This window comes from Chionomys nivalis, chromosome 3 (assembly GCF_950005125.1).
Source record: "Chionomys nivalis chromosome 3, mChiNiv1.1, whole genome shotgun sequence".
Taxonomy (NCBI): Eukaryota; Metazoa; Chordata; class Mammalia; order Rodentia; family Cricetidae; genus Chionomys; species Chionomys nivalis.
The window spans coordinates 59,688,588-59,713,410 of record NC_080088.1 but is presented as its reverse complement, the minus strand read 5'-3'; the positions used below and the strand labels follow the sequence as shown (position 1 = coordinate 59,713,410).

At 46.5% G+C, this 24,823-nt stretch overlaps 1 protein-coding gene across 2 annotated transcripts in view; it reads left to right on the top strand.

The window, feature by feature from the left end:
- Mylk (myosin light chain kinase) overlaps nt 1-24,823 on the top strand; it is a 192,151-nt gene that overhangs the window by 50,427 nt on the left and 116,901 nt on the right. For both annotated transcript variants that reach the window (XM_057764119.1, XM_057764118.1), the window contains exons 3-7: nt 4,072-4,279; nt 19,650-19,698; nt 20,389-20,548; nt 21,677-21,842; nt 24,192-24,210. In XM_057764119.1, coding sequence (XP_057620102.1) covers nt 4,072-4,279; nt 19,650-19,698; nt 20,389-20,548; nt 21,677-21,842; nt 24,192-24,210 — 602 coding nt within the window. The remainder of the gene's footprint in view (nt 1-4,071; nt 4,280-19,649; nt 19,699-20,388; nt 20,549-21,676; nt 21,843-24,191; nt 24,211-24,823) is intronic.

Below are 24,823 nucleotides of genomic sequence, written 5' to 3'. Positions count from 1 at the left end.
CAAAAGCCCAACCTGGGGAATCAGTGAGTTTATTGGTTTACTCACAGAGCATGGGTGAAGGGTTGTTTACAGGAGCATCAGTGATCCTAAAGCAATTCTGCCATCACAAAGTCTCTCCCCAATATGGATGAAGACTATGAACACTAGCCCAAAGCCGCATAGATGGAATCCCCTTCAATTAACCTTTGACAATCTGTCTACTCTCAAGAGCGCACAGTCATGCACAGTTAGGGCAGAATTACATGCAGATTGCTTGGAAGCTCAGTAAGGGGCAGTTATGAGGGTCCAGTGACCCTTTCCACTCCCTCTTTCTGTGAGGGAACACCATCAGTAAAGAAGCCAGACCTCAGGCTTCTCTTGCAGTTTCTTGCAGCTGTTCTAATGAAGACGATGGCTGTGAGGCTCGGAGGATAGCGTTCTACGACAGCAGCCCTACCTAAGGTCCTCCCTCACAGTGCCAAGAGAGGGTCTGTGTGGAGCTTCTCTGAGAACTAGACATCTGTGAGCTTTCACCGGCCTCTGAAAAATCCCAACCATAAAACTCCCAACTGTAGCTTTTTAACTGAAAGCCGTGCATGCACCCCAAGAATGTGAACCAAGACTTCCCATCTTCCCTACTTGGGCTCCAGCATAGAGGACAGGCAGTGAGTGATAAAAGGGACATCCTGAAACTGAACAGTTTTGACTGATATCAGGGGCGTGCTGAGCTTCTTTCATGGTGGCAGGACCTGTGTCCATTCACATTGCAGATCAGACCTCGGAACTGAGCAAGGTCACAAAGTCCCTGCCTTTGCCCTAGATCCAGGAGCTTTGGAAGTCTTGTTTGCGCACTTAGACTGTCTTATAAAATCATGCCAGTTTCAGCATATTCAGGAATCTTTGAATAATTATTTTAATACGGCATTTCAGAGGTAACTCTGGAACAAGACAATGAGGAGAAAAGAGGAAAGGGTCAAGGGATCATGTCCCTAAGGTCTGGAACGCTCTCAGTGTTCCCAGTTAATCATTGATGCCCCCAGCGGCCTGCTGCAGGGGGCCAGCGTGCACACTGCTGGAATGTTTGGAAGCCGTAGATGCTGTTAATGATTTATCTGCTCCTGGCTGCAGAGCTGAGCCCCTATGCTCTGAAGTCGACAGGCCTCTGGGATCATCTTCAGGAGAATGGGCCAGCCCTACCTAACAGACTTCGGGAGAAGACACTCATGGCTTGCAATCCGCATGTGACCACCCCCCCCCCCACACACACACCAGGGCCTCATTGCTTGCTCTCTGAAAACACAGGAGACTGTTTTATTAGGATACCTGCTGTCGAATGTTCCTTTGTATGAGTGCTTGTGACGAGATCAAGGCCATATGATGATGATTTTATATGGTATCACAATGTGGGCCACCTTCAAACACACATAGTGGTTATTTGTATAGTTCTTCTATTTCATCAAATGAATGAGTGACTGTAATCCATTAGGGATACATGAATGTAGGGAGCACATTTATATTTTCTTCTGTTTAACAAAGACTAAGTGTGTGACATTTGCAGAAATATCACAGGTAGACAGTTAACTAAAAAGAAAAGGAGGGATTCCCAAAACCTGACTTGCAGAGACCTGCACTGTCTCCTTTGGCTTCGAACAGCAGTGGTGAGGGTTCATATACCTGGGTGGATGTGGTCACAGTCACATCTAAGGTGGGAAATAGTTGTGGTGAGACCCTGACAGTCTCAGGCATTGCTGACAAGTTTTGAAGGAGACAACTTAAAAACTGAAGCATTTCCTCGTGGGACATCTGTCTCTGTCAAGAGCATAATTTATATTTTTATAGGAAGGAGCTTTTTGTTTGTGGGAATTGCAAATGAGATGAATAATACTGATTTGGTGTTTGGGTCCTTCCTCCCTCCCTCCCTCCCTCCCTCCCTCCCTCCCTCCCTCCCTTCTTTCTTTCTTTCCTTTCTTTCTTCCTTTCTTTCTTTGTTTCTTTCTTCTTTCTGTTGAAGCCTGACTCTATATCAACAGGGCTGGAGGGACAGATCATATAAGATTTATAAACTCCTGCTGAAGTGATGATTATATGAATTAATCAAAGAAGGATTGTTGGCTTTGGGCTTTTTAACTGGGAGTCAATGCTTCCTTAGGAACAAAAATCCATATCCTAGATACTCAGGCTTGAGTCTGAAGATGGTGGGATCGGAGGAACTCAGGAAAGTTAGCCTAGTGCAGCTGTGAGGTTGGGGCGGATCCCCAGCATCAAGAGAAAGACAACTATCATTGCTGCAACAGAGCTCCCTCCCCTAGCATGTTTAGGGAAGAAACTGTGTGTGGGTGCCTAGGAACTAGCAGATGTTACCCCTCATGCCCATATAGCATCACTACCTGACCTTGCGAGGAAGGGGGGAAGTTACGGAGTGGGAGAGTCGGGGGGTGGGGAGGGTTTATACTGCAAATTTTGGTTCCATTTCACCTGCAGCCATTCTTTCTCGCCTTGGAATGGCTGCATGAATAAAAAAATGTCTCTACAATGTTTGTGACAAAAGCGACTCCCTTTCCAGGGGCCTTCCACGCGATCTCTGTGCGTTCCTACTGCAGAGTTGCCCAGTTCTAGGTCCTCGCTGAGCAGGGTGAACTGGGCAGCACTGTTCCGCTCAAGATAAGTCCAGCCTGAGGGGATCCTTTGCATTTCAGGTGTTCAAGGGCACTTAATGGAATTTTCTTGTCTGGAACTCAGTAATTTTTTAAAAATTTATTCTCTCTCTCTCTCTCTTTCTGTGTGTGTGTGTGTGTGTGTGTGTGTGAGAGAGAGAGAGAGAGAGAGAGAGAGAGAGAGAGAGAGAGAGAGAGAGAGAGAGATGCATGTGTGAGTGCAGGTGCCTGAGGAGTCAAGAAGGGGACCTCAGATTCCCCAAAGCTGGAGTTCCAGGCAGTTGTGAGCTTTCTGACATAGGCGAGACCTCCTCACCAATTCTGTGTCCTCCGCAAGAGCAACACATGCTTTTAACTGCTGAGCCTTCTTTCTGACCCCTCAAAGATAATTCTTAGATGGGAGTTTATCTCCTCCTTTCTCCCTGTTTTGAGAGTTGTACTTTCTGAATAAGGGACTCACTCTGAGTCTTGGGTGAGTCAGGTACTTGGGAAAGCACTGACCACGTAGCAGTCACAGACGGTCGTAACTATTGCCAGAGGCAAAGAGCTGGTACAGGACCATCCTGAGACTGCCAAGAGAGGCGTGTGTAGGGCTGTCTCTCCCAGTAGTGTGGTGTGATTTCATTTGTATTTTAATAAATAAAGCTTGCCTGAAGGTCAGTATAAAACAACCACACTAGTCAGCCATACAGGCCAGGCAGTGGTGGCACACACTTTTAATTCCAGCAGCCACACTAGTTAGCCATAGAGGCCGGGCGGTGATGGTGCACGCCTTTAATCCCAGCGTGAGAGAGAACTATAAGACAGCATGAGACAGGAATTGCTCTCTTTCAGTCTGAAGACTTCTTGGAGGAAAGAGCTCTCTAGTGGCTTTGCTTCTCTGATCTTCAGGTTGAACCCCAACCCCAATATCTGTCTCTAGGTTTTTATTATTCGTGTTACATAGTTAACTACAAGGAAACTTCAGAGAGAAACAGGTTGGAATTCATCTTAATGATTTATTGCCAAAATATAAAATATATTACTTTCCCAGCATATACTCAATAAATTTTAATATTGAGGGATTTGGTATTTTGGGTGCTTTTTGTTTGTTGTTTTTGATGGAGAGGGATTCATATAGGGTCTTACAACCCAGGGTTGAACTTCCTGTGTAGCTGGGGATTACCTTGAACTCCAGATCTTCCTCCATCTCCCTCCCAAATGCTGCAATTACAAATGCAGCACATTTGTGTGTCACAGTGCTCAAACTATTGAGATCTTTCTTTTATTTTCTTTTCTCTTTCTCTCTTTCTTTCTTTTTCTTTCTTTCTATTTTTTTTTTTTTTTGTACTGTTCTTGCAACCCAGCATATAATGCATAGGAACCATGAACTCTGAACTCTAGGACACATGGTGAGCCTGTGTGAAACAGAAGCCCTCACGGTTTCTTTTTCTTGTAGGTCCGGGGCTACCCAGAGCCACAGGTGACATGGCACAGAAATGGGCAAACCATCACCCATGGGGGCCGCTTCCTGCTGGACTATGGAGTACGGGGGACTTTCAGTCTTGTGATTCACCCTGTCCGTGAGGAGGACAACGGAAAGTATACCTGTGAAGCCAGCAATGGCAGTGGTGCCCGCCAGGTGACAGTGGAGCTGACCGTGGAAGGTGAGTCCCCAGGGCAGCTCTGTGGTGGGAGCTGAGCTGCCAGTTCCTGGGTCTGCTGCTGCCTTCTGCCCTCTCTCACGATGGGAGGACTTATAGGAGACACTACACACACCTTGGGGCTTGGGACTCGTGTCTAGGCTCACGTTCAGCCTTGCTATGACTTACATCACACCAAGACTAAAGACAGGCTCTTAATTGTGACTTTCCCCTGTCCTGGCACCGGCCCATCTCCCACGCTACTCACCCATTACCTCACTGTGGCCAAGTCTTGCTGTCCTTTGACAAACCTTGGGGATTTCACTTTGTTGCTTGCCCAAGCAAGAGCTCCTGCCCTGATCTTTCACCCAGATTGTACTTGCGTTCTTCAGGTCCCTGCTCAAAGTCCCCAACTTAGAAAGAACCCTTCTTAACCACCCCCCCAGCCCTCGCCCCCACTCCAACTCTCCTTCCTGTCAACTCCCTCACAGTTTTTCTTTAAGGTTGGTTTGTCACCCTCTAAGCACCCATCACACAGCCCTGAGACTCGGGGTCGTTACCTTCTCTATGACTGTTTTTTCAGCATCCCTGCACAGGTCAGTATCAAATTTTGGGAAGGAATGGACAGAATCTATTGTTAGCATCACCTCTGGAGAATAGTGCTCACCATAAAAATATATGTAACTCTGCTGGGCGGTGGTGGCGCACGCCTTTAATCCCACCACTCAGGAGGCAGAGACAGGCGGATCTCTGTGAGTTCAAGGCCAGCCTGGCCTACAACAGCTAGTTCCAGGATATCCAGGGCTGTTACACAGGGAAACCTTATCTCGAACAACAACAAATATATATATATATATATATATATATATATATATATATATATATTTCTTCCTACGTCTGTGGTCAAAATTTTGACTAACTTAAAAGTATCTGGGAGAAGCATTTGGCTGTAAATAATACGGGGTTTGTCACCACTGTCTTCCTGGCAGGCTGAAGCTGCTCTCCGGGGTTGAACATTCCATGTCAGGCCATTGGCAGATACTCAAGGCCTGATGTCTGGAAGGGCAAAGGGGTCTGCCAGCCCCTCAGATGTAAGACCTGCTTCCCTGGATCCTGTCTGGGAGCTGATAAACCACATAGCCAAACTTGCCTTTTCTCTCTTCAGAAGACTGTTCTCCCAACCTCATTTGCAGGAGACGCTGTGTGTGAGCAATTCAGATAAATTGTGAAGGGAGCTTTGGAAGGTTCTAGAAGGGATGATGTGCACCTGGGCCAGTGGCCACTCCTCGACCTTTCTGCCTTATTTCCGCACACAGTTGCAGGGCGTATGAGTTCCAGAGTGGAGTATGCATAGTTTGGACATTTTCCTTAAATTCTCTAACTGGGTCATTTTAATGACCTTCAAGTGTCTGAGGCAGGGGCATTCCAGACAGGAAGTGGCTGGGCAGAGTCTCAGAATAAACTTATCAAAAGCCATTTTGGTGCTCTGCTGTCCCCCATACTACTGATCACAAAGTCGAAACTTGGAAATCGAGCCCCCCCACCAACAAAACTTCTCTCCTTCCCTTTGCTGGCTTCCTGTTTGGAGCTGAGCGAGGCACAGTGCTGAGCTATGAGTCACAGTCCAAAGTCCCGATCCCAGCTTGTGCCAATCTAATGTGTGACTTGAAACCTCTGGACCTCGGCTTCTGCAGAAAATGGATGTGAATTCCAAGCATTGCAGCCTGGGTTAGCCCTTATTTTCTGTGATCCATATTAAGGAAGACTGGGGTATGTTGGGAATGCATGGAAATTATATGAAATCAACATAATCAGTTGTGGTGGCACACGCCTTTAATCTCAGCACTCTGGAGGCAGATACCGGTAGATCTCCGAGTCTACATAAAACTGAGATAATTTGTGAACCTTCTTGGTTTTTACCATTCAGAAAGTTGAATCTGGTGGCTCACTCCATCAGAACAAATTTCAGGTCGTGATAGGAGGAGAGAGGCAAGGAGGCGGGACAATCATAGTAGAGCAAGGCTAGGCTCACAGTCTGGACTCTTCACCTTCTCTTTGGCTGGGTTTTAACTGGGTAGATTGACCCAGACATATAAGATATATCATGCTTTTAACTCTAAAGGGATAATGGTCTTCTGTCTGCCACCCCTCTCTGTGTGAACGGATCTGGGGCATCCCACTTCCATATCAGAAACTTGTTTGAGGCAATGTGTTATATAGTTATATAAGTCCTATAGGCCTAGAAGAATTTACTCATCGCTTCCTGCCATGAAAACTCTGTCAACCCTGCCAGGCTAGTGTCTACCTTCACAAAGTGATTCCAGCAGCCACCATCCCACCCCTGCACCCCACCCTCGCTGCCTCCGACCTCCTCTGCAACTTCTGTTCTTCCCCGGACAGAGCAGAGACCCTGAATCAAGTTTGACAGACAGGTGGAAACTTTTAACCTTTGGTGGTCGTATAGGAAGGAGTGTTGCTCAGTGAGCAGAAAGCCAAATGCTTTGGTTGAGTTTTAGCTGTACTGATTTCTACCTATGAGCAAATGGACCTTTCTGAGCCGTGTTTCTTTCCCTTTAAGGTGGAGGGCATTACACAAAGTGGTGTATGGATCAGTATAGACCCTCGCCATTAGGAAATGGTGCCCAGTGATTATCCAAGCTGCTCCTAACATCTTTAGAATACTTATGGAGGAAAGTCTGTAAAAAAAAGAAAGCTTCCTTGCCTGACTTCCAGTTTGGCGATTAGAGCCAAGGAACATGAGAACAGATACCTAGGACAGGATTGCACAGTTACCCAGGTGCCTAGCATCAGGACCACACAGTTACCCAGGTGTCTAGGACAGGACCAGACAGTTACCCAGGTGTCTAGGACAGGACCAGACAGTTACCCAGGTGTCTAGGACAGGACCAGACAGTTACCCAGGTGTCTAGGACAGGATTGCACAGTTACCCAGGTGCCTAGCATCAGGACCACACAGTTACCCAGGTGTCTAGGACAGGACCAGACAGTTACCCAGGTGTCTAGGACAGGACCAGACAGTTACCCAGGTGTCTAGGACAGGACCAGACAGTTACCCAGGTGTCTAGGACAGGATTGCACAGTTACCCAGGTGCCTAGCATCAGGACCACACAGTTACCCAGGTGTCTAGGACAGGGCCAGACAGTTACCCAGGTGTCTAGGACAGGATTGCACAGTTACCCAGGTGCCTAGCATCAGGACCACACAGTCACCCAGGTGTCTAGGACAGGGCCAGACAGTTACCCAGGTGCCTAGCATCAGGACCACACAGTTACCCAGGTGTCTAGGACAGGGCCAGACAGTTACCCAGGTGTCTAGGACAGGACCAGACAGTTACCCAGGTGCCTAGCATCAGGACCACACAGTTACCCAGGTGTCTAGGACAGGGCCAGACAGTTACCCAGGTGTCTAGGACAGGATTGCACAGTTACCCAGGTGCCTAGGACAGGACCAGACAGTTACCCAGGTGTCTAGGACAGGGCCAGACAGTTACCCAGGTGTCTAGGACAGGATTGCACAGTTACCCAGGTGCCTAGCATCAGGACCACACAGTTACCCAGGTGTCTAGGACAGGGCCAGACAGTTACCCAGGTGTCTAGGACAGGACCAGACAGTTACCCAGGTGTCTAGGACAGGACCAAACAGTTACCCAGGTGTCTAGGACAGGGCCAGACAGTTACCCAGGTGTCTAGGACAGGACCAGACAGTTACCCAGGTGTCTAGGACAGGATTGCACAGTTACCCAGGTGCCTAGGACAGGACCACACAGTTACCCAGGTGTCTAGGGTCAGGACCACACAGTTACCCAGGTGCCTAGGACAGGATTTCACAGTTACCCAAGTGTCTAGGACAGGATTGCACAGTTACCCAGTTTTCTATGTCAGGACCAGACAGTTACCCGGATGCCTAGGACAGGACCACACAGTCACCCAGGTGTCTAGGACAGGTTTTCACAGTTACCCAAGTGTCTAGGACAGGATTGCACAGTTACCCAGGTGTCTAGGACAGGACCACACAGTCACCCAGGTGTCTAGGACAGGTTTTCACAGTTACCCAAGTGTCTAGGACAGGATTGCACAGTTACCCAGGTGTCTAGGACAGGACCACACAGTTACCCAGGTGTCTAGGACAGGACCACACAGTTACCCGGATGCCTAGGACAGGACCACACAGTCACCCAGGTGTCTAGGACAGGATTGCACAGTTACCCAGGTGTCTAGGGTCAGGACCACACAGTTACTCAGGTATCTTACCCAGGTGCCTAGGACAGGATTGCACAGTTACCCAGGTGCCTAGGACAGGACCAGACAGTCACCTAGTTGTCTAGGACAGGACCACACAGTTACCCAGGTGTCTAGGACAGGACCACACAGTTACCCAGGTGCCTAGGACAGGATTTCACAGTTACCCAGGTGCCTAGGACAGGATTTCACAGTTACCCGGGTGCCTAGGACAGGATTTCACAGTTACCCAGGTGCCTAGGACAGGATTTCACAGTTACCCAGGTGCCTAGGGTCAGGACCACACAGTTACCCGGGTGTCTAGGACAGGACCACACAGTTATCCAGGTGCCTAGGACAGGACCACACAGTTACCCAGGTGCCTAGGACAGGACCAAACAGTTACCCAGTTGTCTAGGTCAGGACCAGACAGTTACCTGGGTGCCTAGGACAGGACCACACAGTCACCCAGGTGTCTAGGACAGGACCACACAGTTATCCAGGTGCCTAGGACAGGATTGCACAGTTACCCAGGTGCCTAGGACAGGACCAGACAGTTACCCAGTTGTCTAGGTCAGGACCAGACAGTTACCCGGGTGCCTAGAACAGGACCGCACGGTTACCCGGGTGCCTCACAGGGAAAGCAGCCATGCTCTGAGCACCTCTAGGTCGCTGAGGTTGAGGGCAGAGCAAAGAAGCTTATCCTGAGGGAGTTTCTTCCTAGTACAGGGGCCGCAGGCCTATTCTCCAATCTCTGTCCAACATGAGCCATACATGTCACCTCAGGTTTGCTGGAGCCACATTTTAAAAATTAGGTGAAATTAATTTTAATAAAATATTTTATTTAGCTCAGTATACCCAAAATACTATTATTTCAGAGTACACTCGGCATAAACATGAGTATCCCCTACATATGATGAAGAGCGATGTGGTCTTTTGCTCAGAAGGCCTTTGAAATTTTTTTTTTTTTTTTTTTTTTTTTTTTTTTTTTTTTGGTTTTTCGAGACAGGGTTTCTCTGTGGTTTTGGAGCCTGTCCTGGAACTAGCTCTTGTAGACCAGGCTGGTCTCGAACTCACAGAGATCCGCCTGCCTCTGCCTCCCGAGTGCTGGGATTAAAGGCGTGCGCCACCACCGCCCGGCTAGGCCTTTGAAATTTGAGGACCCAGAGAGTCTCTATGATAGCAGGTTACCCCTCAGGCTGTATGCTTAGGAGTCCAGTCTGGTTAAAGTGCAGGCCCAGTAGAGATACAGACTTGTCAGTGTGAAGGATGGGTTAGTGCAAATGTACACACACAGGCCTCTCTGGGGACTCTCGTCACATTCCTATGTTGATAATTTGGCCACCACCAGGTGTCACCCTTTTGCTGCCCACAGACCTCACTAGGAGGACTTCAACTCACATAGTCAGGCATAGTGGTGTATACCTGTTCAAAGCCAGCCTGTGGGACACTAAGGATTATTATTATTATTATTATTATTATTATTATTATTATTATTATTATTATTTTCAAGGCTAGCCTGGGCTACTATCAAGATTCTATCCCCCAAACATAAATCATCTGTGGTGCTTCAGGAAATATCAGTGGGCCTGGAGCAGCCTGTTCCGTCTTCTTCCAGCCTGGCCTCCTGGCCATCCCCTCCCTCTTCCCCTCATCCCTGACCCCTAGCGGTACTGAGATGCTGCCCAGCTCTCTGCATATCAATGAAACTGCTGTCCTGTGGATCACAGCTCCTGACCATGAGAGAGGAAGCAAGGACCTTTCTGAAGACCACCCAGAATGTTAGGCAGAAGGGGGAGTGGCCCTTTGCCATAGAAATTCAGGGGGTGGCCCTGGTGAGCTTTGGCCCAGCTCCTGGGGCACCACCCTCTTGGGTGGTTTTGAGTGTATGGTGACTGCTCCTCTTTTTGAGCTACCGTCCATTTCAAGGAACTGCCAGACCACTTTACGCCTCACATTGGATTGGGCTCATGACACTGGATATTTTATATAACAAAGTTTTAATACTCTTATATTGTTCCTGTAAAATGTCTGCTATGTTTTCTTCCCGCCCCCCCCATCTTTCCCTCCCTTCCGAAAGGTCTATTTATATATTTCTCAGTTATACCCTTTATAAACACAGTCTAATCTATCAGACTACCCAGTGGAATTTCTTTTTTTAGGGGTATGTGCCCTATTTTTTTTTTAATCCGGGCAGAATCCTGAGATGCTCCTGAACTTGTGTCCTTCCCTCTCTCATCAAAGCTCACAGTGTGGATGTGGTACAGTGAGGGTGTTGCTTTCTGCCTCGATGATCTGTTTCCTAAGAGGTTAGCTACGTGTTGAGACCATCTTGTCAGAAACCGCACTGGAATCCAGCAACAATGTGCTTATTCTCACCCTCTTCTTGAAGATGGACTCCTAACTCTAACTCCTAACACTGGTTTCTCTCCCTGATTCATTTCATCTTCCTTGGCCATTCTTTCTTCTTTCCTCCAGAATACACCCTCGGCTCCACCCTTGTGGTGGCCCTACTTTGATCTTACTGTGGCACTTTCTTTTTTTTTTGTTTTAAAGATCTATTTTATTTTTAATTTGAGTGCAGTGCTCACAGAAGCCAGAGGAGCTCCTGTATTAGATTCCCCGGAGCTGGAGTTAGAGATTCTGAGGCACCTGGTGTGGGTGCTGGGAAACCGCCAGAGCAGAATGTGTGACTTAGCCCCCAGGTATCCCCTCCGTCCCAGCGCTTCCTTTACTGTCCCATCACTTGGCCCTCCACCTCTTTCTCCTTCTCTAACCTTGGCCTTCACTGGATTCAGGTTTTTCCCAGTTGCTCATAGACCTATTTTCCCTTTTATGGTTATATTTTGTTGAAAATTCAGACTTTGTACTGGGGCATAAGGAGCCAGAGAACTCCCCTCAAGACACTGACTCTCTTAATAATGCATGATTGTATTAAATGGAGATTTTATTAGCTTGGCTTACAGGATGCCTTCCAGAGGTAGTCCAGCAATGACTATCTTGTGTTGAAAAGGAAAGGCCAAGAATCCAATAGTTGTTCAGTCCATGAGTTCAACAGTCTCAGCCTGGTGCTGGAGTCCCTGCGGGATTTCAAGGGCTGCTGGTCTTCTGTCTCTGGTGGAATCCCCAAGAAATCGGTTCTCATACTGGCAAAGAATGCCGCAGCAACAGAACAGTTGAACTTTCCCGGGAGAGTAGGGGCAAGCAGGCAAAAGCAAAGATTTAGGGTGTACTTTCTGTTTCAATAATCTAATTAAGGAAGTCCCTCGCAGGGAAGGATTCCCCAGCAGTTTAGTTTTGGTTGTTCCAAACTGTAGTCGAGTTGATAACCAAGATTAGTTGTCACAATTTCCTTCTTTTTTTTTTTAAGTGTTTTATTAGTTTTTGGTAGACCATTGTCTTTCAAGACCCTCTCCCACCCCAACCCCCAAATAAGTTGCTTATTGCTGCAATGAATTGCTCTAGGCATCTGCTTAAAATACTCTTTCCACAACCTTCCTCAAGACCCAGCAACACCACTTTTGGGTATATAACCAAAGGATGCTCAACGGTATCACAAGGACATGTACTCAACTATGTCCATAGCAGCATTGTTTATCATAGCCAGAACCTGGAAACAACCTAAATGACCCTTGACCGAAGAATGGATAAGGAAAATGTGGTGTATTTACACAATGGAGTACTACACAGCAGAAAAAAATAATTACATCTTGAAATTTTCAGGAAAATGGATGGAACTAGAAAACATCATTTTGAGTGAGGTAACCCAGACCCAGAAAGACAAATATCATATGTACTCACTCATAAGTGGCTTTTAAATATAAAGCAAAGAAAATCACTCTACAAATCACAATCCCAGAAAACTAGACAACAATGAGGACCTTAAGAGAGGCATACATAGATCTAATCTACATGGGAAGTAGAAAAAGGCAAGATCTCCTGAGTAAACTGGCATCATGGGGACCATAGGAGAGGATTGAAGGGGAGGGGAGGGGAGAGGAAGGGGGGAGCAGAGAAAAATGTATAGCTCAATAAAATCAATTAAAAAAATAACTAAGGAAAAAATACCCTTTCCATGTGCTGTCTTTGCCAGTGGATGGCCCCCAACTTGACACCTGTGCAGGGGCTGGTTATAAAATGGCTAAAACCACATCACACCAAAAGGGTAATGCCTCAGATTGGGTAGAAGTCTTTGATGGCTTTCTGGTAGAGTAAAACATTAGCTCTTAATGACTACCTGTCCCTGGGCTTGTGTTATTTGGAATGTCACAGTAGGAAACTCTAGAGAAAGAGGATTCTAAGATGGGGTCTTGGCCTCTCAACAATGACTCTAAAGGAAATAAGTTAATTTCTATACGCTAAGTATCTACACTCTCAGAGCAACTGTGGATGAGAGTTAGGAAAACACTTGCTGGAACTGGAGAGACGGCTCGGTGGTTGAGAGCACCAGCCACCCTTCCAGAGGACCGGGGATTGATTTCCAGGTTCACAACTGTCTACAACTCCAGTTCCGGGGGTGAGGGGTCAGACACCCTCTTCTGGCCCGCTAGGACATTGCTCACACAGGCATGCATGCAGGCCAAAACATCCATACACATAAAATAATAATAATTTAACATTTTTTTGTTTAAAGAAATCACTATTTAGCTAGTCCCCCTTCCAGTACAAAACTCCATGTAACTCCTCCTTGAACACCTTATCCATCCATAAATGACCAGGAAACAGTTTTTCTCCTAAGAGCTGTGTATTTTATTCCAATACCTTGAGGAAGGATTGTTCAGTGTTTTCATTTCCTGGAGCCTCAAACATGACGCTTAAATGTCTGGCTCCGTAGGTGAACTTTGGCCTCCATGGAGGCATGTGCCCACTGCTGACAACCTGTGGGGTGTATGTTCCAGCAAGAGTGGACCGCAACTGTGGAATGACAGTTGTGTAGGGAAAAACTCGGTTTATACCACAGCAGGAATCCCCCGGCAGAGGTATTTAATTTTATAGTTAAGACATTCATGGAACCATGAAGACTGTTGACACCAACAGGTTACAATCCATATCTTCTGAGAAAGTAGGGCAACCAGGCAACCTCAGTCATTCCCAAATTCTCCCTATCCTTACATCAGGTGTCACCAGGTCCTGCTATGTCACCTCCTACATAGTTCATTCTCAGCGCCACCATCCGGTCCTGTTTGCCATCATGGTCACATACCTAAAATTCCTTTTTCTCTTGTCCTCAACTCCAGTGTCCACACCACTATTTAAAATATCTATAAAATGCACACCAGATTTTATCATCCTCTCTCTCTAATCCTTCTGTGGTTGACTGTCAGCAAGGCCTTCCCTGTGGGTGTGGTTTGGCTCTCGTTAATGTCTCCAGCCCATAAACTTTCCAGTTCTCTCAAGGTGCCCGGAGCTCTCATGGAGAGCCCTGACCAGGCTGCCTCCCTTGGGAGCCAGTGAGGTCCTCTCCCAAGCACTCGGGCTTCCAGAGAAAAGCCGAGTGTCAAAGAGAACTGAAGAGACCATCTTGCTGCAAAAATATCCACGAGGGACAATTCATCACCCTCTAGTTTCACTCAGCCCTGCCCCCCTCTTCTTAATGATCAAGTGTGATCAGCCAGTTCATCAAATGCCAGCCTCTTCTCCAGCACTAAAGCCACTGGCTCCAAGTTGGAACGGCACCACACCCCCTAGGGGAAAGGGGGCATTCAAGAAGTCCCTTTCTCTTCCCAGTGGTCAGGAAAGCTTGTGGGCATTTAGTGGGAAAGTTCTAGGAATACAGTATGTGTTTCTTAGAAAGGACCTCTCCTCTTTTCCTTACAATCTTGCTAGAACAATACTCCAGAAACATTTAAGCCAGGGGTTCTGTGGCCCTTAATAGCACCCAGGATTTCTTAAGTTGAGAAAACTACCCAAATAATTTAAGAAATGACCAGTCTGTAAAGAGAGGTCTCAAATTTATAGCCTAAAAATTATTGCAATATTTATTTTGTGCACATTTTTTTTTACTGAGTGAAATATAGCAATGTACACATGTGTATACAAGCATTATACTGATATGTGCTTACATACATCACGTGTAAACCAGAGGAGACCTGAGACTCGGCAGAACTGGAACCCAGTAGTATTAAATCAAGGAGACAGGTGACATACTTACGTCTCCTTAGATTTTCTGTCTTCTCACCTGTCTTTAAGTTGGCGGTACTGCAACGGATTTGTGCTTTGAAAGGGAGCATAGTGACGTTAGTTTGAGGTCGCAGCTGTAGCATTTGTCACTTTTCCTTTCTTCACGTCCCTCTTTGAGGGTGTGCTGCAAGGCATGGTGGGAGTTTAAGACATAGATAAGGCTTCTACAATAACCTTTTACGACCTGATTCTGTGGCATAAAATAGAATTGTTTTGACATCATGCTTGAGGTCTTTTTTCTCTTTTCTCTATATAGTCATCCTTCATCCTTAACTTACCTTGCTATGTTACCTCTTAAGCCTTTATTATTGTTATTATTACTCTTATTGCTGTTGTTGTTGTTGTTTTCAGAACAGAGTTTCTCTGTCCTGGAACTCGTTCTGTAGACCAGGCTGGCCTTGAACTCACAGAGATCTATCTGCCTTTGCCTCCTGAGTGCTGTGATTAAAGACTTGCCTCATCACTGCCTGACCCTTTTAAGGCTATTTATTATATATATATGATACATATATATAATATGACATATATATATGTATCATATTTATATTCTTTTATTCTATCTTTTATTCTAAAACAATTTTATTCTCATATCCACCTCACTCCTCCTTTTTATGTACTGCTTGATGGTATGAGTTTTGCTCATTCATTTTTAAAATCCAAGCATACTTTACAAGTTCCGCAAACATCTGATGACCTCATTATCCTCCAACCTGTTCCAGCAGAACAATTACATACTGTGACACAGAGGATTATGGTCTACTTTCTGTGTCACCTTGCTTTAATTAAGGCTTTACATGAGTTTCTGAAACCATATACATGGCCAATTAGCTGTGAACTTCAATTCAGGGTGGCCCGGGCATGACTAAATGCATGTTATGAAATGGGATTTGTTCTAATAGAGTGGAGAAGCACTATTTTAAGCCTTCTGTAAGAAACACTTTGAAGATGGCTAAGTAGGTTGGCTATTTCTGGTTCACCTGGAACAGGCGGGATTTGTGCCTGTTGCCCTGACTTGATTATTAATCATGTCTCTTGGTTGGTGGACGTCCTGTTTGAGTGACAGATGGTGTTGCCACACCCTTGGGAGCTTTCCTCCTTTTTACCGTCTTGACTATACTCTTCGCTTTTGGATCAAGGTGTTCTGTATCCATCCAGTCTTTTTACATCTTTTGATGAAAAGCACCAGGTTTGCTCTTAGCCCCTCCTCTGTTAAACTTTTCACTCCTAGGGCCTACCAGCATTCCTGTGATCTGGAAAACTCTGAGATGAGTGTTAAAATCCTCAGTGTCTTGGTCGCTCCCTTGCAAACCATCCCAATCCTCAGCATTTCTCTCGTCTGCTCTCCGTTTCTGGCGCTCTACCGTAATCTCCTTCCCGCTTGCTTTTCCATCACGGTCTTAGTTTTTCGCCAGCCTTTCTGCTTTTGGGAAATGGGCTTCGCCTTAGCTGACTGACTATTTACAATTGGACTCTCCCCCGTTCCCATAGTTATCTTAGTCTAAATTCTCTCTGTTGTGCTGTAAGCTCTCTGCTACTGATATGAGCATTCCTCAGATCCACTTTTGGGTGACCGATGGGTGCATTGCCCTTGAAAAACGCTGTAAATCGCCCTTGCTCTGACAGAGAGACACCTGTAAACATTTGCTATTCTATGGGAAAATACCACATTTTTTTAAAGGAATTACAGCCTTCGGATTAAGATGCTTAGCTCCTAAGGATTTTTTTTAAAGTTCTCAATCAATTTCTTTTATTGTAGTATAAAAACATGCAATATTTATGCTTTTTACCATTTTACCAAAGTGTACCCTGAGGTGATCATCAGTACACTCCCAGCTTGCACACTGCCCTGAGGTGATCATCAGTACACTCCCAGCTTGCACACTGTATACTGAGGTGATCATCAGTACACTTACTGAGGTGATCATCAGTACACTCCCATCTTGCACACTGTGTACTGAGGTGATCGTCAGTACACTCCCATCTTGCACACTGTGTACTGAGGTGATCGTCAGTACACTCCCATCTTGCACACTGTGTACTGAGGTGGCCGTCAGTACACTCCCAGCTTGCACACTGTATACTGAGGTGATCATCAGTACACTTACTGAGGTGATCATCAGTACACTCCCATCTTGCACACTGTGTACTGAGGTGGTCGTCAGTACACTCCCATCTTGCACACTGTGTACTGAGGTGATCGTCAGTACACTCCCATCTTGCACACTGCCCTGAGGTGATCATCAGTACACTCCCATCTTGCACACTGTGTACTGAAGTGATCGTCAGTACACTCCCACCTTACACACTGCCCTGAGGTGATCATCAGTACACTCCCAGCTTGCACACTGTATACTGAGGTGATCGTCAGTACACTCCCAGCTTGCACACTGTGTACTGAAGTGATTGTCAGTACACTCCCAGCTTGCACACTGTATACTGAGGTGATCGTCAGTACACTCCCAGCTTGCACACTGTGTACTGAAGTGATTGTCAGTACACTCCCAGCTTGCACACTGTATACTGAGGTGATCGTCAGTACACTCCCAGCTTGCACAGCTACTACCACTACCTAGTTCTCGAACTTTATCATTATCACAAACGGAAATCCATACCCACTAATTTCTCTCCTCCTTGTAGCCATGATCCTGCCAACCACTTTCTTTTCCCTGTGGATTTGCCTGTTCAGAACATTTCTTAGAAATGAAGCTATAAAACATGGGTCCTTTGTGATAAGCTTCCTTCACATTTTTCAAGGCTCATTCATACTCTAGTTTGTCAGTACTTCATACCTTTTTATGCCTGAGTAATATTTCATTGGACGAATAAACTACGTTTTGTTTATCCATATACAGGTCAAATGGGTAGCACTGATAAAATCAGTAGCGCTGATAAGTGCCGTAAATGGTATGTGGTGTGAATCTCAGGAGCCTGGCAGGTGGATGCTGTTGTATGGAGCATGTACAAGATGCTCTTACACCCTGTTTGGATGCCAGAGTTCTCTTTCTCTTTTTCTGAGGAGGGAGTGACTACACTGTGTTTTTCTTTTTGTAACTATATATATTTATCAATTTTAGAAAATAGAACTATTATTCCAGCCGGGCGGTGGTGGCACACTCCTTTAATCCCAGCACTTGGGAGGCAGAGGCAGGCGGATCTCTGTGAGTTCGAGGCCAGCCTGGTCTACAAAGGGAGTTCCAGGACAGGCTCCAAAGCTACAGAGAAACCCTGTCTTGAAAACCCAAAAAAAAAAAAAAAAAACTATTATTCCTGAAAGCAGAATATAGCTAAAATTATTGAGCGCCCCGCCACCCCCAAACACCTGCTGTTAATAGTGCTTATCTGCTTGTACTTCTTCCAACAGCATGGAAGGAGCCCAGCATCTTAACTGTGCATGTCAGTTGGGTCCTTTCAAATCTCGTCTCTGCTTTGATCAGCTTAAAGTTTCTTTTACCCTTGACTGGAGGATGTGATACAGACTCCGCTCGCTCTGCGGTCATACTGAGTGAAAATGCTTCCACAGTGATCCCTGATGCATGGCTTCACAGCTCGCACGTGATGCAAGTGTTTGTGGTTGATCCCATCTCACTGATGCGCTGCTGAAATCTCAAGACGGGACTGTCTGAGGAAATGGTCGCTGTGACCTTTAGCCTTTACCCTTGGGTTCATTTCTGGGCCGCCATGTAAATGAAATAGGCGAGAGAGTATGAAGAAATCCACCATTTTCCAATAACCGCCCTGTATGTTCCCCATTGCAGACACTTGCTCCTATGAGAAAGACTGAGCCTTCCATGTGGGCCTTAGGGAGGCTTTTATACGTGTTCACAGCTTGTGGTGGAAAGAGAATAACTTCCAGCGTTCTGGCTATCTCAAAACCGTGCAGTTCCCCTCCTCCTCCTCCTAACTCAAAAACAACACTATTGTGCAATCGTTACTGCATACTTATTTCCTGGCCACATTATATATTACGTCCCCAGCTGCAGCAGCTGGCTAAGGGCACCCCACCTTGTCTCTCTTGGTTTGCTGTTTAACTGTTTCCTGCCTGGTACGTCAGCAGCTCACCCTGGCTCAGTGGCACTGGCTATATTAACTTCTCCCCTAGAACTGGTGGTGCCCAGGATAATCGTTCCTTGCCAAGGACTGGCAGAGCTGTGAGGGGCAGTGGTGCTGCTGGAGGGGAGGTGTGGCTCCATGGTGGCTCAGCCCTGCTCCATTTCTGCTTGTTGCTATTTGCTCACCCCTCTGTGGAAGAGAGTGGAGTCTTCATCAGATCCATCAAGGATAGATATGGTAAGAGATGTCCACGGGCATCTCCTTCCCTCACTTAAACTGGGCTCTGTTCTGGAATGGTGCTGGATCTCTGCAGGTAACTCTGACAGCAATACCTCACAGCTCAACAAAGAGGTAAGTATTCCAGAATTTGGGAGAGCTGATGAATTCCTGAACTATTCTGGGGTCTGACTTAACACATGTGGCTTCTGTGATTTCATTTTTCTTACCCACTGAAAACATATCAGAAGAGGGCTAGGGAAATGGCACAGCAGGTAAGAGCAATGACTGTTCTTGCAGAGGACCCAGGTTCAGTTCCCAGCACCTACATGGTGGCTCACAACCATCTGTAACCCCAGAATCACCCTCATCTGGCTTCCACAGGCACTAGGTATGTGCCTAATGTGAGCATGTGTGCACACAGTAAACTCTCATACATACAAAATAACAACAAATAAATTTAAAAAAAATTTAAAAGATGGAAGAATAGTGTATAACCAAATTTATTTAGTTATCACAAGGAATCCATGTTCCAGTGTGTGTGAAGTGCTAGCCTGATGTCACCAGTGAGTCAGCTCGTGCTCATCCAGGTTCACTGCTACCATCCTCGTCCCAGCTTCTCCTGTTGTTGAATCTGCATGACTCATTGCCAACACTGGATGCAGCCTGGCCCTGACTCCTTAGCCTTCTCTCTGTTTGTTACTTGCAGGGAATTTTATGAAGAAGCCTGGTCAGCCTGTTGTTTCCAAAACCTCAGGGTAAGTTCTGAAATGTTCAAGCCAGAGTAAGGGTTGGTTTGGTTTTTCCTGCTGACTTGGCTGACAGAGGTCTAGTGCAGGAGTCTTGTGTATCCTAGTGGGACATTGGATATCATTCTGACCCAGCAGTCTCTGTGAGTAGCGCCTTTGGCCCAGCTGCTGAATACTAAGGAAGTGGAAGACTATGTCTATGGCCTTCCGAGGATTCTAACAATCGAGATAGTAATGGATACGAAATTCAGATGAGCAAACTCAGAAGAAGCATTAATAATAGCTGCCGTCACAGACAAGTCCCAGGTCTCAGTGGCTCACCCAACCTTATTGCTCAACAAAGGGATGTTCAGTGCAGATGTTCTTGAACAAACTAGAGCTCTCACATTCTCTTTGAGGAGCTTCTTCTATTGTGCAGCTCCATCTCCTGGAGCTTCTGCACCTAGACAGAATGCTGGGCCCAAGCAGAGGAACCTCAGTAGAACTCAGGTTTGAGGAAGACTAGTAAATGCCACACGGCTGCATTTCCATGTGGTGGAAGTGATATATTCTAGTGCCACTGATTACGTTTGAGGCACAGAGTTGGGAAAACAACCCTTGAATGGTTTCTGGCCAAAATTTTATCAACTTAGGAAGGAGGGGAAGAATCGAATTGCTACCCTAAGTCTGGATTTTCTGCTGATTTCTTTCTGGGGACAGATTTTCATCCCCAGCAGGGGAGACCCGTCCTAGCATCTGGCGCGAGTGCCCACCAAAGTTTGCCACGAAGTTGGGCCGAGCTGTGGTCAAAGAAGGGCAGATGGGGCGATTCTCCTGCAAGATCACTGGCCGGCCTCCACCACAGGTCACCTGGCTCAAGGTAACGTTTTGTCTGCCCAGACTCTGACCCTGGCCAAGAAGTCAGAGATCTTAAAAACCTGGGACTAGTGGGAATCTGGCTTTCTAGTTGATTCTTTTTGTTTCAGTCCTAGGCGTCTTCCCAAAGCTCCCGGTAGGTGTGATAGGGACACTTCTATTCCATTGCTCCCCTGCTGTTACTTGGTCCTCTTACCCTCCTACTCACAAAACAGCGTAAAGCCATTGTGTAAAGACAGACCAGGCATCTCAAGAGAGAGAATCTGAATTGGGGTGGTAGTTTTCAGGCAACAGCTCTATGGTTCATGATGCTAGACAAGTCCCCTAACTCTTGGATCCTGATCTCCTTATCTTTGATGTCGGAATAATGCCTCGACGAGCTAGTGGCTCTAGTTAACTTCCATGTGGAAGTGCTTTACCAACGGCTAAGAACTGGGCCAAGTGAGCGAGAGGCAGAGGAGCTAGTGGTGCCAGGCACTGAGAAAGATGGGGACAGAGCAGGACATTAACAGATGTCAGGAGCAGGTGGGGTCAAGGCCAGGGAGAGAATAGATTTTTTTCAGAGAAGGAAATCTTGAGTGAAATGAGTGACAGGACTCCTTTTACCTACATCTTGGTTCTTCCAAACTCATCCTCAGAAGAAAGGGCTACGAAGACAAACTGAAGTGGACCATATAGAAAGCCTTCCCATATCCTCTCCTTCAGAGAAACCTAGGTCTTTTCCACACGTTGGCTCCAAGCCCGAGTGCTCAAGTAGGTATTGGCTTAGTCGTCTTTTCTGTTGCTGTGTTAAACACGGTGACCAAAAGCAAGGTGAAGATTTTATTTGACTTCAGCTTCCCCATCACCACAAGAAGTCAGAGCAGGAACCTGGAGACAGGCGCTAAGGCATAAGTCATGGCAGAACGCTGATAACTGTCTTGCTCTTCCTAGCTTGTTTAGTTTGGTGTTTCATACACACCAGGACCACCTACCCCAGGACAGCCTGACCCATGCATGGTGGGTGGGGCCCTTCCACACCAATCATCAATCAAGCCCTGGTGTCCACCCCGTAGGACGGGCGGGAGGCAGGATAACTGGGTCAAAAAGAGAGCAGACTCCTGTAACCAAGCTCCCCTCTTGCTACTTATAGGGAAATGTCCCATTGCAGCCAAGTGCCCGTCTATCTATGTCAGAGAAGAATGGGATGCAGATCCTGGAAATCCATGAGGTCACTCAGGATGACCTGGGCACATACACGTGCATGGCGGTGAATGGGTCAGGGAAAGCCTCCATGTCAGCCGAACTCTCCATCCCAGGTATTGGGCGTATGGCTGATGCAGAGTGACCCTCCTAGAGGAAGCTCTTCTTTATCTCTCTTGTGTATATTCGTGTGACACACTTGGATAACTGCATCTTTAGAAGAAAAGGGATGAGCTAGCAGCACAGACCAGGCCCAGAGGAAGATGCTCTGAGCTGTCTATCTCCTTCATTTATGTCCCGAACTAGGCCCTGCCCCTGTGTCTTCTATCCTTTTCCTAACTCAGGTAGCTTTTCATATCTCTGACTGTTGAGGAAGGAGGTGCTGCCTATGCTCTGCCATCATTCCTACCTGAGCTCTAACCTGTCCATGTGTCCCTCAAATCAGATGTGTGCAAACTGGCGACGTGACCGCTCCATGGCATGGTTGAGGGGGGTTTTGTTATGGCAGTTGGATGCTTAAAAGAAATCCCACACTACCTCAGAATCGAGAAATCGATAGTTATTTATTAAGGGGTAAACTTACAAATCAGAATCCTCCGCTTGACCAGTTGAATCACGCGATCCAAAAGAGCAGCCAGCAGGAATGGAGCGAGCGAGGGGAATGAGCGAGAAGGGGCACACACATGCGTGTTCGGCTTTCCCGTAAATAGTATAAGAGGCCAGGCCCCAGTAGGCGGGTAAATATAAGCTGTAATACTTCCTACAGCAGGTTTTCATTGTAGATATGAGGGAGAATACTGCCCGAGGCATCTGGAAGAGTCTAGAGTGGAGAGAGAAAGTAGTAAGCCGAGCATGAGCAGCAGACGAAACCAGGTCTTGAGATAGGGAAAGTGAGAGAGGAAGAGAAGACAGAAGGAGCAAAGGAGACCAAGAGAGAGGACCAAGAGGGTGCATGGTCAAAACGGCAGGGTTGTATAGGAATGAGAAGCTGAGGGAAGGGAAGCGCATGGAGATTTAGGATAGGGCCAGGGTGTGTGGGGCAGAACTGAGAGGTACTGAGTGAGCCTGGGGGCCAGTATGCACTTTGTTGTGCTAATAGGCACCAGGGCCATTTATCCTGAGTTTCTTACACCTGACAAGATGCTCCCTCAACGTAACTTTTTATACCCAGGATTCTCCTCACCAGATTGGACTTGTCAGCAATAGCTCCCCTGCCTCGCTATCATCCTCAGCGCCTGTCAGTTCTTCCCTGTCAGCCTCTCTGAATAACCCGCTTACAGTTCTCTTGCTTTTCCCAAGTTCAGCCTGGGGAAACCTGAGCGTGTGCATGGGGAGGAGTCTGGCAAACCCCAGTGCTCACAGATCTCACTGGTCACAGAAATCAGAAAGGGAAGTGATCACCACCTTCCTCCTCCTCTCTTCCCCACTTCTGCCTATGAGTTTTCCCTTTTGTATCTCCTTCCTTTCCTGAGAAATTATGCCTTCTTGCTCTGTCTGTCTATCAATCTATCTGTCTATGTATCTGTCTATGTATCTATCTACCTATCTATCTATCATCTATCTAACATCTCTTTATTTTGATCTAAGTGTTTTGGCAGTTCACAGAAACTTGTGTATATAAGCATATTTAACTGAAACAGGTTTCACGGAACCACCCTGACACATTCTGTATATCACGTACATACACTGGTATTTTCTCTTCCACCAGATATAGTTAAAACAAGAAACCCCAGTCCTGATGCAAGGATGTAACTTGGCCACTCCCTATGAGTCAGGCCTCTGCAGCAAGGTTGAGCCACCCATCCTTGACTTTCCATACCCTTACATTTCAAAATAACTCCCTCTTAATATACTTGATGATAAAAGTATACACTGCTGGGGTTTTCTTGAAAGTATTCAAAAACAAATAAACAGAATAAGACAAAAAGAGACTGACAGGACTGGTAAAATGCTCTTTCCTTACCATGCTGGTGACGTTCAGGGCTTGTAATGTCCACCTTTCTACTGGGATATGTTTTGGAATTTTCCATGATAAAATTTAAAAAGCATGAGATAGACTTAGTAAAAAAAAAAGTATATTTATACTTCCTAGAAGAATAATATGTCACTTCCTTTGTATGTTTCTAAAGCATCTATCTGCCCAAAATGGACTTTTTTGGGAGGGTAGTTTTGAAGGCTGATGGTAACTGTGAAAGCATCGGTTTGGCACCTTAATTGGAGGGTTTGTTCCTTGGTTTGCCTTGTTGATTATGCGTCTCTCTGTTTGGAGAGGGGCAAGGGAGTCCATGCCCTCAGGCCCCAGCTGCTGTTGGAAAAGCCAGGAAATAATTCTAGTGTGAGAAAGGTTTCTCAGCCCATTCCACGCCCCACACAGGGGAGCTTTTTAGTAAATGGAAACAATGTCACCTTGGCATTGTCTCTGCTTGGCATGGAAAGTAATCCACTGTCTTTCTGCCCTCTTCCAGGTTTGGACAGTGCCACTAGGTATGTCTTTTCTTCATAATTGTTACTTTTTTCCATCTTAAAACACCCCACACAGCAATAGCGGTGGAAATGCTCGGAGTTTTCAAGGCATTGTGTAGGAAGTGAGGATTGGCTTGGGGTCGCTTTATCTGGGGTGCTTAGTTTTGTCCTTCTGTGGTAATTTGCTGTCAGTGTGGAAATTCTCGGAGCACTCGGTGCCTCAGTATCCCCTCGGTGTCTTCCAAAGCTAGCCCCACTGAGGGTAACTTCCCTGCTATCCACTGGTCCTCTGGGGCACAGCTGTGGTTGCTTTCTTCCCTTGTGGATGTGAGGCACAGAGTGGATGTCAGGACATGGGAGAACAGACCACCCACTGTAGAGATGGGCTTTCACTGCCTCACTTGTGAAATGACAGCTGTGCTGTCTGTGAAGAATGACAGACGGACACCAGTTTCACTCCTGGGTCGAGAAGGCCCTTTCTGAAACGTCCACGTTTGAACTCAGACCTGGGAAGTGTAGCAGAAGCAGGTGATGAAAGCTTGGGAGGACACATCCTAAGGAAAGCCCCCTGTGGGGCCCCAGTAACCCTCTCGTGGCTCTAGCATGGAGGTCTGTGGTCAGTGGCTTGTGTGGC